Consider the following 17850-nt stretch of genomic DNA (forward strand, 5'->3'; position numbering starts at 1 on the left):
TGCCCACACACTCTCAGTGAACAAAAGTAGAACTTAATGAATCCAGCATAAGGCACATTTTGAGGAAACAATTCGCTTTTTGATAGTTCCGCCCTACATAAATGGAAATGCAGGAACCCAGCATAAGCTTCCCTGTTGGACTTTTGTGAAGTTAGATACTGATTACACATATTCATTTTCTGGCTAAATAAGCTTCTTGCAGAGTGTTCAGATACCACAGTGCCAAATATATCATCTCATATAGAGAGTGCACAGTGACGGTATCACATACCTACATAGCAAACCATATAACCTCAAAGTATATATCATAGAAGCTTACACCCACCACTGACAAGGAAATCAATGAAGGTAATGTTCTATACATTACTGGGTAGTGCGACAGAGGAAAGGGATATCATAAAAAAAGGATATATTACATTCAAATATGTATTTTCTTAACATGTGGCCTTTGAAGCCTCAGCTTTCTAATGGCCACATCAGTGAAAAACATACACATTAGAAGAGCAGCTGACTCACTGCAACTGAGTTGACTCATAAAAAGTATATATTACCTAAGTATTTGCCAGCAGTTCAATGGAAAATTTGTAATTAAATTTGCAGTTCAGACTGCCAAGTATATAGAACATTTGTAACATGACTGATTGTCCAATGAATGAATGAATGAGATTTCTTTAAATGAGACTTATGAAACTCAATATATAACCAGCTGATGAATTCAGACCCAGCAGCCTGTTAACCTAAAATAATTTTCTTTAAAACAGGAAATTCTAAACCAAACAAACAAAAAAAAATGCAACCCTGTTGATTCCTGCCCTTTTCTGTAATAAAAACACACTAGACCAAAAGCTGCGTCAGAGCGAAGAATAAAGAAGTACTTAGGAACCAGATGTTACCATGGGAGCCTTAAGGAACTACTGACATACCTACTGTAAAAGCAAGGACCTACTAAGAGTTTGGCAGAGAAAATCACGGACCACCGCAGAGTGTGGCCTGAAGAAAGACACAAGAATTTCTGGGTTAAAAGGAGCAGCGATTTTTTTAATGCAATGATTTTAAAAGAATTTAGCGTAGCCAGATATTATAACCAGAAAGAATAGGAAGGAAGGAAAAAAGAGAAGAAATCATCACAGGATCTAGATTGATGGTGTTAAAACTACAAAATTTTTGGCCAAGGGAAATATTTGAAGGAGCAGACAAAAATGATCTGGTCAAATGGGAGTAGTAAGACAATCCTGCATAAAATTACTATAGGAAGCTAAAAAGTGAAATTAAACTTCTAAAACCATCACCTTCAAAATTCTACAATTGCTTCTCTTTACTAAATTTCCACTCCATAAAGAATGAGAGTTTAAAATATTTTCAGTAGTTTTCCTTCCAGTTCAGAAGTATTTAATTACACTTTCTTGACATGCAATTCATAAGTTTTATTGGTATTTTGGAACAGAATGGTGCCTGGGGACAAAATCAAGCAATTGGCAAAAGCAAAGGACTGGAGGGGAGGCCGGGAGGACAACGAGATGAGAGGACAACATTACATAAACTTAAAGATCCTTTGGCTTCCCTGTCATCGCTTAACATTTGGTATCAAGTCCAGTGGAAGTGACAAGCTGTAGGTCAGCAGAAGCAGTAGCAGATAATCATTTCAGGTCGAGGTTTTGTCCTTCATAGCAGCTCTGCAGTTGCACCTGATTCTAATATGGGACAGAGAAATATTCTCTGGAAAATGACTTTCTGCTATCAGAATACAGACTCCTGAGAAGAACCAAGGGGTCTGCATTTTTTAAAGCATTTTAGCAAGCCAAATGCTTCTTCAGAATTTAGATTTAAGAAGAAAATACTACCCAAAAATGAGAGGGTTTGATTGTTTTTCTAAGGATGTTCAAAAAACATATGGTGGGTATGACCACTGGCTATTCTAGTGGCCTCTCTTTACAGGGCTTTATATTGGTTGAGTCCATAACCTCCCTGAGTGTGGTATGTGCCTACTAATAGGTCACTCAACACTATGCAAGATTTTAGAACATAAGTAAAAGGTAGAGCACCAGAGAACAGTACTCCAGACAAAAGTGCAAGTGCTGCAGACATTGAAGTCCTCAGTCTCAAGTAGCAGAGGGACCGTAGAGAATAAGAAACGAATGGAGCAATGGATTAACAAATACATGTGAACAGCACATCGGCATATACCTTCTTCAACCGATGGTTTTTAGATGCACAAGACCAAAAAGCTCTCAACCAGCACCCAGGGCCACGCCACTCACAGCAACTTGCACTTTCATTCCTCACAGGAGTAGTGATCCCGTTTCCAAAAGAGTTAAATGCCAAATTATTGGCTACCTAATAGGACTTCTTCAGATGTCAGCTCACAAGTGCGTTGACAGAAATACTGCAGATCAGTCACAGGTCTCCTGTTACATTCGGTGGTGGCTTATATCTACTTCCCTAGAGAGAAAAATGTCAGTCCTGCTCCCCTTGCTTCCCAGCAGACTTGGAGGAAAGATTGCAGACAGAAGACCTCTGAAGGATGCATCCCGCTTCAAGGCAAATCAGCGTTAGGAGCATCACTGTTAATGAATAGGGAAGCGTCATATAAGCATCTTAATTTATTCTGACTTGGTTTCTGACATAACTGTTTTAGAATTTCTCTGCTGACAAAAGTATGCATAAAAATACACCGTTCTAACTCAGTATACACAAAACTCTACACTGCTGAGTACAAACTGATACTCTGGGCTTCCTATCTCATTTCCATGAGAGATGTAAAATAAATGATCTATGGATGTTTAATGTCCTTGCTGGCTCATCCAGCCTAAAGGGCTCTTGCTGGGTTGTAAAATGAAAACAGTCGCAAAACAAAGAAAAGAAAGGAAAACAAAGAAAACAAACCAAACCAAAAAAACCCCACATAAAACCCACAACCAGAAAAGGCAAAATCCCTCACATGAATTGAGCATACTCTGCTAAGTCTAAAGACAGAACTGCAGGGCCAATCACTTGAAAAGAGAACACAATTGTGTAACTTGATTATACCAATTTTACTCTTGAACATTTTTAGTTCAATGAAAAAGGCTGAGAGGTGTCAAGAACATATGCATTACTAAGCTCTCATTAGAGATGTATAAAATATTATGCAGTGACTACTACATTGAGCTCAAAATTTCAGTCTTCAGTTTCAATGTGCTTAGTAACTTTTGTTCAGTAAAATTTAAACACCTGCAAAAGCTTCAGGATAATGATTGCAATAATAATTTCCACTCTTGCAGTTCATCTATGGCAAGAATAAAGTCAATTTTTATAGGAGATTAAAGACCCTAAAGACCAGTACAACTACTGCAATTTTGTTAGTGTCACAAAGTACCCACCCCACCTTTAACAAAAATCTCTCACTACTTTCTACATAACATTCAAAACTAAAACATAAATAAAAAGAATCACAATAGGCCTTTTTGAGAGAGAAAAGAAATAGCTTTGAGCTGTATCAGTCCATTCTGTATATTATACTACTGGTATGTATCTATCAACAGAGTTGACAGACGCTAATGGGAATATATACAGCTTCAATCATTCTGCCCAAAGAATTTATAATATTTGTGTAACAGGGTATATTAATAACAAAAATATACGGCCTGTCATGTTAGCAGGTATGCGTACTTCAAAAAGAGGTCTGGCCTTTTCAGTTTCGAGCAATGGTCCACACTAACAATGCCTGAGGAATGATGAAAATGTACATTTGATAAAGCACTGAGGCTGCTAAATTTTACCTTGATTGAGAACAGAAGACCAACTTTTTGCTCTCCATGATACGGCACTGCAGCTTTCTACCTAGCTTTACTGCAGATGATGAACCCAAGAAAACCTGGGGCAGGCAACCAACCCGAGAACACAGGAACGTCCCTAACAGTTAAGAGACAAAAAGCCTCTAGAGATGAGATACCAACCAACATATGAAAATCGAAAATAATGTTCCTAACTCCTTCTTACTTGTCCAAGCAAGCTAGCAAGGAAGTAGAAACTTTCATCTCCAGATGTGTCTGCTGCATGGGGAAGCAGACAGAGGTAGCTCACTAACGGATCATAATCAGTACTACACCAAGAATACACCTGCATGTTTTCAGTTACTCGAACAAGTACTCCAGTTATATCAGACAGGAACGTCTCAAATAAAGCCCATTTCCTTTTCTGTAAAGGACAAAAACTCTACCACAAACTTTTTTAATCCATCACATTCCAATAGTCAACAATTTCATATTTCATATATGTGAAAGCACTGAGTCCCTCAGTTTAAAAAGAAATAAAAAATATAAATAATACAGGTTCATGGAAGCATTCAAAGATCTCTTATGTGGTAGGACACATAAAGGAAGAAGATTAAAACAAGATGGACTGAGTAGAAGACTGGAAGGAAAAATTAAATTATACATACACACATATATATGTGTGTGTCTGTTTATATATATATAGGTATATGTAGTGCCTCAAGCATTCATTTTCCTCAAGTTTTTTAAGGCAATCGCTTCTTCAGAAAAGTGAAAAACTACCTGGCAATTAAAGCATTTCAGAGTCGTAAAAGCTTAATTGTTCTGCACTAGAGTGCAGATATGTGTAATTCACTGGGAAAAATTGAATAGGTTAATACATATCCCCGGGAAACAACTCAATATTCAGTAGCCATTCAGTGCACTGGATTCATTATGCTTCTATATGAATATCTTCTAGTAAAAGAACTTACTATTAGCATAAGCAGGTACCATACATTTTCATTACTTTAGAGCAAAATGAAATTAATCAGGAGAATTAATTCCTGTTGCAAATCTCCTTTCTCCAAAATCCTCCTCTGAAAACTTACAGCTTAACCGTTTGTACAAGCAGCTAAGGTTTTAGAACAAGAAAGTGCATGTCTAATACTAATGACGCTCACAAGCACAGGGCTAGCTTGTGATTTCACAATCTGAAAGGTCAGTATGCTGTTGTATACCCTAAGGCTCAGGAACTAACTTTGAAAGGCTGACTGACTCCCACTCTGACTGCTGCTTTGAGAAGGGAATTACACGAGACCGGGACTTGGTGCAACAAGTGCTTCCGAGAAAGTACATGACCAGGTCTGTCAGGAAGACAAAGCCAAGGATTCATCTGTTCTCCACTCCTTCCATCCCGAATGCATGCTGACAGGCAAGATAAAGTTTTGGGGGAAGAAGTAAACAAATAGAAAAACTAAACACAGGCCGAATATGCCGTATGGCGACAAGAGTTTTCAAGGTGGGGAAAAAGGTGGAAAAATACAACTATCTGAAAGGAGATTGTAGTGAGGTCACTGTTGGTCTCTTCTCCCAAGTAGTTAGTGATAGGACGAGAGGAAATGACTTCAAGTTGCATCAGGGGAGGTTTAGATTGGATATTAGGAAAACTTTCTTTACTGAAAGAGTGGTCAAGCATTGGAAGAGGCTGCCCAGAGAGGTGGTGGAGTCCCCATCCCTGGAGGGGTTCAAAAAACGTGCAGATTTGGCACTTTGGGACATGGTTTAGTGGGCATGGGGGTGTTGGGTTGATGGTTGGACTGATGATCTTAGAGATCCTTTCCAACCTTAATGATTCCTAGTTTACTTCATTAAAAAACAAACCAGCCACCAAGCCAGGAACATGAAATTAATTATCACTCTCCCCTTAATTGGTTTAGTGGTGGACTTAGTAGTGTTAGGTCAATGGTTAATGGATGATCTTGAAAGTGTTTTCCAACCTAAACAATTCTATGATTCTAAAATCTTCAAATGTTGGATCATATGCTGCATATATGCATGCAGGATAAGAGAAGCGGGCAAAGGAGCCAGGTTACATGAAAGCTGCCTCAGATCCCACATCAACAACAAAGTGTCCTTGGCTGTATGACAGAGCGAGGGGCTACACCAGGCTGCTGCCAAGCAATGGGCAAACAGGAGGCACCTGGCTTGCGTGCAGCACAGAGCTCTGCTACTGCTCTTCTGCTCCAGGATCCACCATGTCCTGCACTTCGGGCACAACAAGCCCATGCAACGCTACAGGCTTGGGGAAGAGTGGCTGGAAAGCTGCCTGGCCAAAAAGGACCTGGGGGTGTTGGTCGACAGCCGGCTGAACATGAGCCAGCAGTGTGCCCAGGTGGCCAAGAAGGCCAACAGCATCCTGGCTTCTGTCAGGAATGGTGTGGCCAGCAGGAGCAGGGAGGTGATTGTCCCCCTGTACTGGGCACTGGTGAGGCTGCACCTGGAATACTGTGTCCAGTTTTGGGCCCCTCAATACAAGAAAGACATTGAGGTACTGGAGCGTGTTCAGAGAAGGACAACAAAGCTGGTGAAGGGTCTGGAGCACAGGGCTGATGAGGAGTGGCTGAAGGAACTGGGGGTGTTTAGCCTGGAGAAGAGGAGGCTGAGGGGAGACCTTATCGCTCTCTGCAACTCCCTGAAAGGAGGGTGTAGTGAGGTGGGTGTTGGTCTCTTCTCCCAAGTAGCTAGCGATAGGATGAGAGGAAATGGGCTTAAGCTGTGCCAGGGGAGGTTTAGGTTGGAAATTAGGAAAAATTTCTTTACGGAAAGGGTGGTCAAGAATTGGAACAGGCTGCCCAGAGAGGTGGTGGAGTCACCATCCCTGGAAGCGTTCAGAGAACTGTGTGTTAGTCTAGTCTACCCTTGATTGGCTTAGAGTAGACTCGGTAGTGTAGGTTAATGGTTGGACTGGATGATCTTAAAGGTCTTTTCCAACCTAAACGATTCTATGATTCTATGATTCTATGTCAGGTGCAGCCCAGAGCAAGGGACACGGCACAGGACACTGCTAAGCCCCATGTACCAAACATCAGTGCTGCAGCAGGTGATTTGGAAAAGGAGAGCAGATTGAGTGCAGTCTAAAGAGTCATGTCTGGAGTAATTTTTAGCAGGTGAGGAATTATTTTTGGTTTATCCTCTTCCACACAAACAGTTTCTTAAGCTAAAATTATGCTGTGTTTCTTGGTTTAAAAGGGTATGGATAATCAATTCCACCTATTTTCATCTTCAAAACTAATTTCTAAAGAAAAATAGTCACATGAAATAACTTGTCAGGGCTACTTTGTTTGGATTATGCTTTTTTTTTTTTTTTTTGCTAAATACCCTTGTATTTATGAGCTAGCTACCAGCCAAGAGTGAAAATTTCAGCAACTAGTCCCTTGCTCCACACTGACCCAACAAACTAAATGAGAAGGAACTTTCTAGTACTGACTTCATTTAGGTTTTCAAAAAGACTTATTCTAAAAAGCAGATATCTACAAAAAGTAAAATTTCTACTCAGCAGAGCAATATTGCTTGTGTATTCTTCAAAGGTCATCTGCACAATATTGAACACATCTGTGTTGAATGCACTAAGCATGAGTTACATATGCTTAATAACCCCATTATACAGTAGTAAAAGGTTTGAGAAGCCTCATCAATGAGTACTGAATGACTATAGAAGTACACAGAAATATACTAAATAAGAGAGAAACTTCAATACATCACGGGGAAAATATCACCCCATTGAAAGAGACAAGTAGCAGATGAAATTTTTTCCCAATCTGAGCATTTGCTGCTCAGACACATAATATTCAAGAACACCAACCACTTACGAGGTTGCGGGACAAGATCTAAAAAATTAATTTACCAAACAGGAAACTAAACATGGTAATTTAGACCACGTGCTTAAAGCAAAACTGCACTGCATATCTAAATTTCTCTGGCTGAAAATCAATGTCTTGTTTAAAATACACCAAAAGCTCAGATCTCTCTAGTTCCATACTACTGCATTTTATAAAACATTCAAAGATTGCTAAAAAATGTATTTGGATCCATTAAAAGGTGCACACCCAATGGAATCAATATTCCAAAGAAATTAACATAGGAAAGGGGAAAAAAAAAAAGAAAAAAAAAAAAAATTCCACATCTCCATGCCCTGAATTCTTTGAACTGTAAGTCAGTCAGTCAATCTTCATAAATATATATTGAAGGGAAATGGAACAAAAGTTGCCATTGCTTTTCAGAACATGGATCTATTATAATTAGGTTAATTAACACCTCAAAGCAAAATCTTGTAATTAGCATATTCTTTCTGTAATCAGGATTATTTTGTAGCCTTTTTAACTTTTGAGGATTGATGACATACAGCAAATTAAGTTAATGAAAAATAAGAAAGCAAATAAGATTTTTACATCACTCTCAAGAATGAAACTAAGATGGATTACAAACTATAATATCCAAATTGCTTCTGAAGTCATTAGAAGCGTACATTTTTAATCATATAGGTTGTGCACCTATTTTCTCTTTCTGCTGGCATATCTGATCTATGACAGAAAACAAGCAATCCTGCTCCTGCTTCCTCCCTGATTCATAAAGTGAGAAGTCCCATTATTGCAGGTTTTTGTTCTTCCAGTAATTCTTTTCCCAGTTTTATAGCTCCTGGTAGACCTAAAGCATGTCCTTCAAAAATATATCCAGTTTTTAATCAAAGATTCTGGTAGCACTGAATTACCCACCATTCTAGGAGAACTATTCCAGCTCATATGTTATTTATGGTTTATTTATAGTTTATATTTACTTATCTTTTCAGCTTCCAGCCAGAGATTTTGTCAGATTAAAAAAGCCTTTCACTACAAGAAAACTTTTTGCTCTTACATAAATGTATACTGGTTAAGATCACAATGCCTCTTAAATTACTACAGCCTACTCCCATAAGCACTTACTCCAAAATTCCTGCTAAATATCAGTTTAATGTCGGTATGCTTTAGTTTCAGGGTGTAATTGAATTTAGTTTAAATTAATTCTAGAATATTATTTACATTGTAAGTGCTACCAGAAATAGTCTTAAAATCCATAGTGTCAGTTAATTTAAGACAATCTCTTTCTATTGATAAGCCTGCATATAAATTAAATAGATCCCAAATCTTTAGTCTGCCATTAAAAGACAAAACTCAAATCATTCACATAAGTCTTCTCTGATCTCCTTCCGATTTGTGAACATATTTTTTGAGAATGGGGGATCCTTCCAATAATAAACTCATTAATGCCATGTTATCACAAGAATACTGCCTCACTAAATGTACTTTATTCCCACCAGCTGATCCACTTAAGGATCATATTATCTTTTGCTACTAGAAGCTCACATTCAGTTGGATATCATAACAGCTATTTTGAAGTTGCTGCTTAACAAACCATACCAACGCCCTGCTCATACAGTACGTGACTGACATTATTGATTTTCAATACCTTGAATTCACATTTGGTGATAGTAAAAACTTTTTTTTTTTTAAGTTAACCCGCCATTAAAGCACTCAATTACATTACAAATATATCCTAGACCTAGAACTATTATACTTATATAAATTATTGTATTAGCAGTTATTTCTGCTGCAATAATTTTGAACTCTCTTATTTTAACCACTGGAAAAAAAATGTGTCAAACACTTTTACTAAGTTTAAGTTTATGATACCAACAAGAATTTGCTTATCAGCCAAAATGAAAATCCATTACTTCTTTTGTAACAAGGCCACCGGCTATTAACTATGCAATCACCTTTTAACACGTAAGCTGATATACCTATCCTGCTTTAATTAGCATTTTTGACAGAAAAGAAAAAGACTGTAATTTGCTAATACATTTGTTGACTGTGAGAATTTTTGGAAGTGACATGTAGCTCAGAAGACAGTCTAAAAAACCAACACAGAACTGCTTTTCAAGCAAACTGAAAAGAATCAACTCAAAATGCAACCAAAGTCGATTTTCCCTCAAAAACTTTAGATGTTCCCATTCTACAGCAATAACTGATTAAATCAACAGGACTGTTAAGAACCTGATGAGTTGTACATTTGAGGAGAGAAAAAGGCTCAGCTCTGCTTCACTGCATCTTGCTATACATCTTCAAGGACACAAGTAGAAGAAAGATATTACAATAATTATCCATATTAGTTTGATCTTCTTGCTTAGAGCTTGGAAGTCCCAGGCAAGAACACTAGTTTCTGGAAACTCTAAAATAATTGCAAGAAAACAATATGCAAGAAAAGAATATGGTCAGGAAAGTAGCTAGACAAGTTTCAAAACTCCAGGCTGTACTATTTCAGTAGACTGGATGAAGACAGTATCAGGGACTTTCCCAGGCTGCAGCTATGCAATTCCTTGCACTAATTCTTCCCTGATGAATGCCCTACATTTACAGGAAAGATTCATCCAGCTCCTCCCTGCCCTGATCTCTCCTCTGCAATTCATCCATTCTTGCAATGGAGCCACAGTTGGAAATACCAGCAAAATTTCTCAACGTTTACTCTAGCTTGATATTCAGCTATCTGTCTTTTCTTGTTGTCTGTCTATTATATTTCTTTTCAGTCAAGACACTAGCCCCATTACAATTACATTCAACTAGCCATGATGGGGGAAACTTTACAGCAGTTCCCTCTCTCCTGAAGTTAAAACTCAGGCTCTTTGTAAGGACAACTGGTATCCCTGCTAGCCCAGCAATGAGGTGTGTGGTTGGGGGATTATATTAACGTGCGTGCTGTATACATAAAGCCGTTTCTACGTGGTGTATGTCTTCTTGTCCTTAGGCAAATATTTATTCCCTGTGTCTTTGCTCTTGGTTTGGCTTTGATGTCAGAAGCCTAGACCCAAAAAGAGACTTCAACAGATGGATCTCAATTTGTGAGAAGAGATCAGCTCTGTAGGTGGGAAAGAGCACCTATCTTCTGCTCATATAATAGTCAAGCCCATGACATAACCTACACAACTGCATCAAGTCAGATAATGTATTTATTCACTGTATTTGTAAGGACATCCAGCAAATTCCTTCTCAGAACTTACTCATTGCACTTGGACATATTCATGCCATGCACAGCAAACCTGCTTCATAAGGTTACCACCTGTCAGACTGAAGAGTCAAAGCAGTAAATCCTTTTTTTAATTTAAACTGTGATAAGAATGGTTTTGTCCATACCACATAAAGTCAAAAGAACTTTCTGGTAACCCTGAACCACAAGGAATTTGGTAATGATGAACAAGATTGAAGAGTTTCTCAATGGATGGAAAGTCTAGCATTTAAAAATACAAAGAGTTACCCAGCAGAGTAGGTCCATTTTAGCCATAAGCTTTTTCAGTCACCATTTACACTGCAAACCTATGATAGTCCCAGGATAACTTGCACTTTCAGCTATGATACAACAACAACAAATTTTCTCACCCTCTCTCCACAGTGGCTTGTGTGGCAGAAGAGAAGAAAAAGTAGCCATCGTGTTTCATTGCTCTGAGTTTAAGCACCATTACTCCATAAAACCAGAACATGGGAGTAATAGATGAGATCTAAAGGCCTCCGAGTCTTCATTCTCCCCCCAGCAAAAGCTAACCTGCATACACATAAACTCAGAAGTACAAACACATCCATAAACACCTTTAAACAGTGAATATAATCACTGGAAGGCATAGACTGACAAGGTCCAGACCTCACAGGACACTACATATTATAAATAGTATACAGTTTTTCAGCCAGGGAGAATAAAAATAGAAAAGATAAAATTTAGTTAAATGTTCTCTTAGCCAGCACAAGAAGTCTCCATCCTGAGAAGATCCCGGCTAGACTTTACAGAGAGGCACAGATGTTACTGAATCTGATGGCAAAGCAGCAGCAGTGATGGCTAGAATGCAGCAGATGTTTCTTGCAGGATCTACTGGATGAAAATAACACCCTGAAGTAAATAGGCACCTGCTAGTTTTTAGTTCAGAAATTATTTTAAGCGATACATAGCATAATGTTGGAGAAAGTAAGGTGGATTCTGTTCCTATTCAACAAAATAACTTCCTAAATAATGTTTAAAATTCAGCTTCAATTAGGAAATAAAAATTCCAAATTAATTTTTTGACAGGTTTTGGCTTTGACTCCCTGACATAAATGGCCATCACCTAATTAGCCCATGCCAGAGAATACTGACATGCAGTCTGACCTCCTGCATGCCCAGCAATGCCACAGACCTGGCAGTGTTCTGATAGAAACAGAGCTTAAACAGAAACTAACGTCACAATTCATAAAATAGTCCTGTTCAAGTAAAAAAAATAAAATAAAATAAAATAAAAAAATTGTCCTTATTGCACAGCTGAATTGAGCTCGAATTATCAAAATATAATTAATTATATATAAATATAATTAATTTTCCCTTAGGTCTGTCTTGAAGACAACTTCAGCTGAATCCAGCTGTCAAATAGAGAAATTGCTCAAAAATTCTACGCAATTACTAACACCAGTGGAACATGCGTACAAGGCATACAGTGCTCCATTACCAGCTACCCAACTTTTCTCAAAGTTGTTTGGAACATGCATACACATTCACAAACCCCCCAAAAGGAAACCCGTGTGTGTATGTGCATAGGTGTGGTTCAGATGCAGCTCCTTGACAACAATAATAATATATTTCCTGTGGAGATCAGTTAGCACACCAAACTGAGGGTTCAAATGCAATAAAAACAAAGTCCACTGAATAAAAATAATATCTGATTAACTGGAATGGTTGGGAATATATTTATATTTCTCGTAGCAACATAGAAATCAGCCCATTTTCCAAATATTCTGCAAAAGAGATTAGATTGGGCACAAGTTCTTTGAGAAGAAATCATAAAGTATAACAGCAGCAATAATTATGATTTTCTAAATAAATTGCACTAATTAAAACTATTTGGAATTTTATCTAATGACTTGTTTATTTTATAGATATAGGTTACTTAATTTTACTGAATGATACTATATAAAAACAAAAAAGTAAAATCATTATTCAATGATTTTTGTCTGCCTTTCAACATATCATTGTTTCATTCTAAGCCACTGCAATAGGCATCTTCAATTTACTGGGAAAAAACACCAAAACACAGAGTGCAATTCAGAATTGTCTCTTCACAGCAACTCCAGAAAGACAAAAATGTGTGATACCGAAGGAAAACACAATCAGTCATGAAAAATCTGCAACACGAACACTCACTATTACTTGTGTTACTTTTACAATTCTGAAATAATAGATAGTAGTCCAAAAATTTAGAGCCTAAAAAGTACAACTGCTGTGTGTCTCTGGTAATAACAGCCACACCGCTATTCCTAAGTACCTAGGAAAAACTACTGAAAAGAACCACAGGTTGACACCAGAAAATTGAAATCTCATCAAAAGAGCAAATCTTATCTTCAAAAATTATGCACAACTCCTTCATCTTTTCATCCATGTGTTCAAACATGGGTATTTTTGGTGTTTTTCCAAAAAACAATTGCATTAATGTTGCTGGTTTATGGTTGGGGTTTTGTTGGTGGTTTTTTTCCCCTTCTCCTTAACATACATAACTTGTATTCATATTTCTATTTTATTATTGTGCAAAACCACCAGGAACCAAAAAAAATATCCCCAAGTCCTTATGGGCAATCTCCATAAGCACTATTTTCCAGCTACATATAAAACACCAGGTAATGGCAGTTAAGCCCTTCCTAAAAATTTAATTCTTTTCTCTTATGAAAACCATCCACAGTCTGACAAATAGAATTGTAATTCATTTTGGTTACTATGCATGAAAGTGAGAATAAGAGGCAGTATCCCTTAAGGATATATTTTAGTTACACATTTCCTTATGAAAAATTTCATAGAATTAAAAACCATAAGAGTTACAGTAAAAAAGATTAACTTATAAACTCTCAGAAAACAAACCTAGCAATAAACATGATTACCTTCTACTTTTAGCTAATTGTGACATTGAAGCCAGAGAAAAGAAACATATTTCAATTATTAAATTCAATATTGTTGAGAAGAGAAATTCTAATAAATTTTTCAATCCCAGTAATAGTAATGTGATAAAAGACATGTGGCAGGACATAGCTGTTACTCTTTAAACATGACAACAAGCACTGGGAAAACGGGTACCCCAGCAAGCTCCAATACTCCTACATCTCTGACAGCCAGAGAAAGTTTTAATTAGTTTGCTAGTTCAGGGCTTCCTAGGATAAATGCAATTCTGTCATTTCTAATGTGTTCTCATGATCAGTTAATGGATTTTTTTTTTTTTTTTTTTTTTCCCCCCCACCAGCTCAGACAACCTTCCTGTCTTATAATTTCTTCTAAATCAATTCATAGGTTATCCATATTTTCTCATCCGGAACAATAATGAGCTTGTCTAAAATTCAGTTTTAATGCACCATTCTCCTGACTCACTGAGGTGTTCTTTTTTTCAAATCCACGTTGCATTTCTTCAGTACTCCCCAAAATTTCAGTAGAAATCAGTGGATGCACCACCATTTGAAAATCTGTGACTCATGGTTATATATACACTGAGTTCAGAGCCTAAATCACACACACATACACAGACACAAAAGACTTGATTAGCATTTTTGAGCTCAAAGACGTGTACAACCATTTCTGGTTTTTCAAGCATTCTCCAAAATCGTACACAGCTTGGAGAACAAAAGGATACTCTAACTATTCAAGTGTGAATGCCAAAATAAAACATGGATTTGTCTTGGTGGTGCTAAAAGTCACAGAATCAGACAAATTTTGGCTGTACGGGACCCCAGGATGTCATCTACTCCAAACTCCTGGTCAAAGTAGGGCTGCCTTCCAAGTCAGATCAGGTTGCTCAGGAACTTGTGTAGCACGGTTCTGTTGCATTTTGTGGCCATTGAATCTCTCTCTTCTATCCAGCGACCTGTTTTCAATGACTTACGGAAGAACTTCACATCTCCACAATTCCTGCGTTAAGCAGTTCTTATGAGTCTACAGTGGACTTCAGAGTTCAAACTGAACTATATATGTGGAAATAAATATTTATGTATTTATTTACTTGCCAAGATAAACTTTCAAATTAGATGTTCTCTTTAAGAAGGAAAGCGCTTTGAAACTTTTTAAGGAGATCCAAATCTTTGCATGTGGAACGTGCACATGGTATCTTGTGGGGGTTGTCACCGCACAGGCAGATTGCAATCTAAGCCCAAACAGAGGTAAATGAGATACTATTCTTGACTTGACCAGACTGTATATGCAATTTTAAGCAGAAAAAAGAAAAGCCTTTAAACTGGGATGATCGTTAACTTATCTGAGAAAAACAGAAAGAGCAGCTGAATAACTTAAGCTAAAAATGCAACAGATAAACACAATCTGAAGGTAGCACATTTCTCATCATTTGTAGCTTTCATGATTATGTTTGTGTGGCTCACAAAAACATGCTTTAGTCAAACATACTTTATTGGATTCAAAGTAGAGGAAAATAAGTAAAACTACTTATTTCTCTAATATGAGAAATTAAATTACATGTTCGGAAAGGGGTTTTTATATGTCCATACTACCTTGAAACCTATGAAATGAAGAAATTAGGGTGGAAATGTTCATAAACGTTGAATAAAGCAATAGTTCAACATACCCCCTCCGGACTGCACTTTTTTTCTGTAGTCTTCTTGACATGCTGCTAAAATAGAAATACCTTGTTCCTCATACAAAGGTAAGGATGCCAGGCACCTTAGCTTCCACCACTGAGGAAAACCAAGTCCTGTAGTTCAACCTGCAATTTCTTTATTTACATTTGTTGAGGCACACTATTAAACTTTTGGTTTAGCTAGACTTATGCTAACTCAAGCAACTTGAGAAACTACAATGGCACTTCTTGGGTGATGTATTCTCTTTTCTGGGCAAGGTGTTGGAACATAAAACAAAGTGAAAGAAAAATGGGAAATTCACTCACAGAAGACATAGTAATTCACTCTTTTCACAACAGATCATGGTTTACAGCATCTTCACTTCCTATGCCAACACCAGGATCAGAATAACAGAGTTTGTAACCTAATTTTCAGTTGGTATCAGAATGAATTTGGGCTTTTAGTCCGTCTTCCATAACAACTACAAAATTATCAAGGTTTATAATGAAAGTTAATTGCCATGTTATCAACAGCTATGTGAAATGAAACATATCTCTCTTTGCCTTTGAGTCTCTAAAGTTGTGTACAACGTTAGACACTTTCATAACCAGAACAATTTGTAAAAAGATAATGTAATTTTTTTCAAAAATAAAGAAAGAATAATAGGTATAATTTTTTTGGAAAGCGGCTCACTTTAAAGAGCATAGGAACCATACAGAGACATCATTTGGGGGGAATTAAAGAAGTAGAGATTTACATTTTATCTCTGTTTTATTCTGAAAACAAAAACATCAAGTCTGCTCTCACACTCAAAAGACCTACATTTCTATCCAGCAGACCAATCTCAAAATCCACAACGTCTACGAGAAAAGTCAGTAACAGGTGGATGGACAGATGGGGTTAGCTGGCATTCATTTTTAATATAATGAGCATTCCTAGAAGAAAAATTACTTGTGTGTGTATTTTAAATAATGGAGCTACCCATCTTGAAGCGTACTAGAATAAAATTATGTAACCAGCTTCCCATTATTAATGGCAACTCAGGAACAGAAAGGCACCAGGCCACGGACTCAGCAAATCACACTGACAGTGACAGGAGTTTGATGCCTACTGCCGTACGTCTCTGGGCCACACAGCTCCTGCCCCTGTGCCCGCACTCACAGCACGCGTGAACTCGTACAGACACAGGAAACGCGATATGCATAGACATCCAAAGATTTTCTCTTACAATAAAGAAACTGGTCTACCTCATTAAAAGCTGAATAACACTAATATATACATTATACACATTAGCTAGCATCACTTTCATCTTGCTCTTTTTAGACCATTGCACAAATGGTTTAGCTTCTATTGGCAAACTTTACTCAGTTGCAAGGTAACTGGTTGAGCATACACTCCTAATCAATCGCAGCATGAAATGAAACAGGTTTTAATAGTTTATTTAATTTGGTTTGTTGGCTTTGTTTCTTTTTAACGTGAACCTACCTTCCATGGTACAATAACAAACCAAGAGTACGGACTCAGTCAGATCCCTGTCTTAAATTGACTGTTTCACAAATTTCTAATCTGCTTTTAAAAGACAAACATAAGTAAATAGTTGTTGCTACTGTATTCCCGCTCATACGTTGAGACTATAAATTATTTAGAACAAGAACTTCTAAACATGTTTGAACAGAGTTTTCCACTAGAGATCACGAACAAAAACTGTTCAAGTTTTTATTACCAAAGATTATTAAGATAATTACGTAAAATGAGTAAATATAGCATCAGGCTAAAGGAAGCAGCAAAACAACTCGAAGATACTTGCCTGGGTAACGAGTGGCTCCAATAGCCTCTCTACTGTGAGAGTCCTGATTTCCAAACTTTTGGGGTCCCATTTCAAAATGATAGGTGATGTTGCAGAAGTCATACTCCCTGGAACAGACAAAATTACACAATGTCCATGAAAATTATTAGTGTAATATGCAAATACTGCATATAATTCATTTAGAGAATAGCATATATGCCTTTCCTGTTTTCACCTATAAAATACTTCTCCATAATCTTGCTAGTGTTCCCCTACACCCAAGAACTCCCAGGTGCACCACTGCCACATCCATTGAGTGCTTAAACATTTATATTCAGAATTTTTTTCTCTCCCATACGCCTTAAGAATAGATACCCTGGCATGCTGCATACATACCCAATACAACATGCATACATGTTGTATTGGGTGTACGTGGCAAGGTTTCGGCTAGTGGGGGGCTGCAAGGTGGGCTCTGTGAGAAAAGGCCAGGGCTGCCCCATGCCAGGACACAGCATGGACCCACCAAAGACACAGCCAAGCCCATCAGCGATGCTGGTGACACCTCTGGGAAAACACATTTAAGAAAGGACAAAATGCTGCCTAGTAGCGTGAGGTCTGATGTAAAGGAAGGGTGAGAAACAATCCAGCAAACCCCAAGGTCAGAGGAGGGGAAGAGGGAGGA

General features: G+C 37.6%; 1 protein-coding gene across 3 annotated transcripts in view; it reads right to left on the minus strand.

The window, feature by feature from the left end:
• CTNNA2 (catenin alpha 2) overlaps positions 1-17291 on the minus strand; it is a 459260-nt gene extending 441969 nt beyond the window's left edge. For all 3 annotated transcript variants that reach the window (XM_075708706.1, XM_075708705.1, XM_075708704.1), the window contains exon 1: positions 17190-17291. In XM_075708706.1, the coding sequence (XP_075564821.1) occupies positions 17190-17291 (102 nt within the window). The remainder of the gene's footprint in view (positions 1-17189) is intronic.
• Between the last annotated feature and the right edge of the window lie 559 nt (positions 17292-17850).

The sequence above is a fragment of the Pelecanus crispus genome, chromosome 4, assembly GCF_030463565.1.
Source record: "Pelecanus crispus isolate bPelCri1 chromosome 4, bPelCri1.pri, whole genome shotgun sequence".
NCBI classification, from domain to species: Eukaryota; Metazoa; Chordata; class Aves; order Pelecaniformes; family Pelecanidae; genus Pelecanus; species Pelecanus crispus.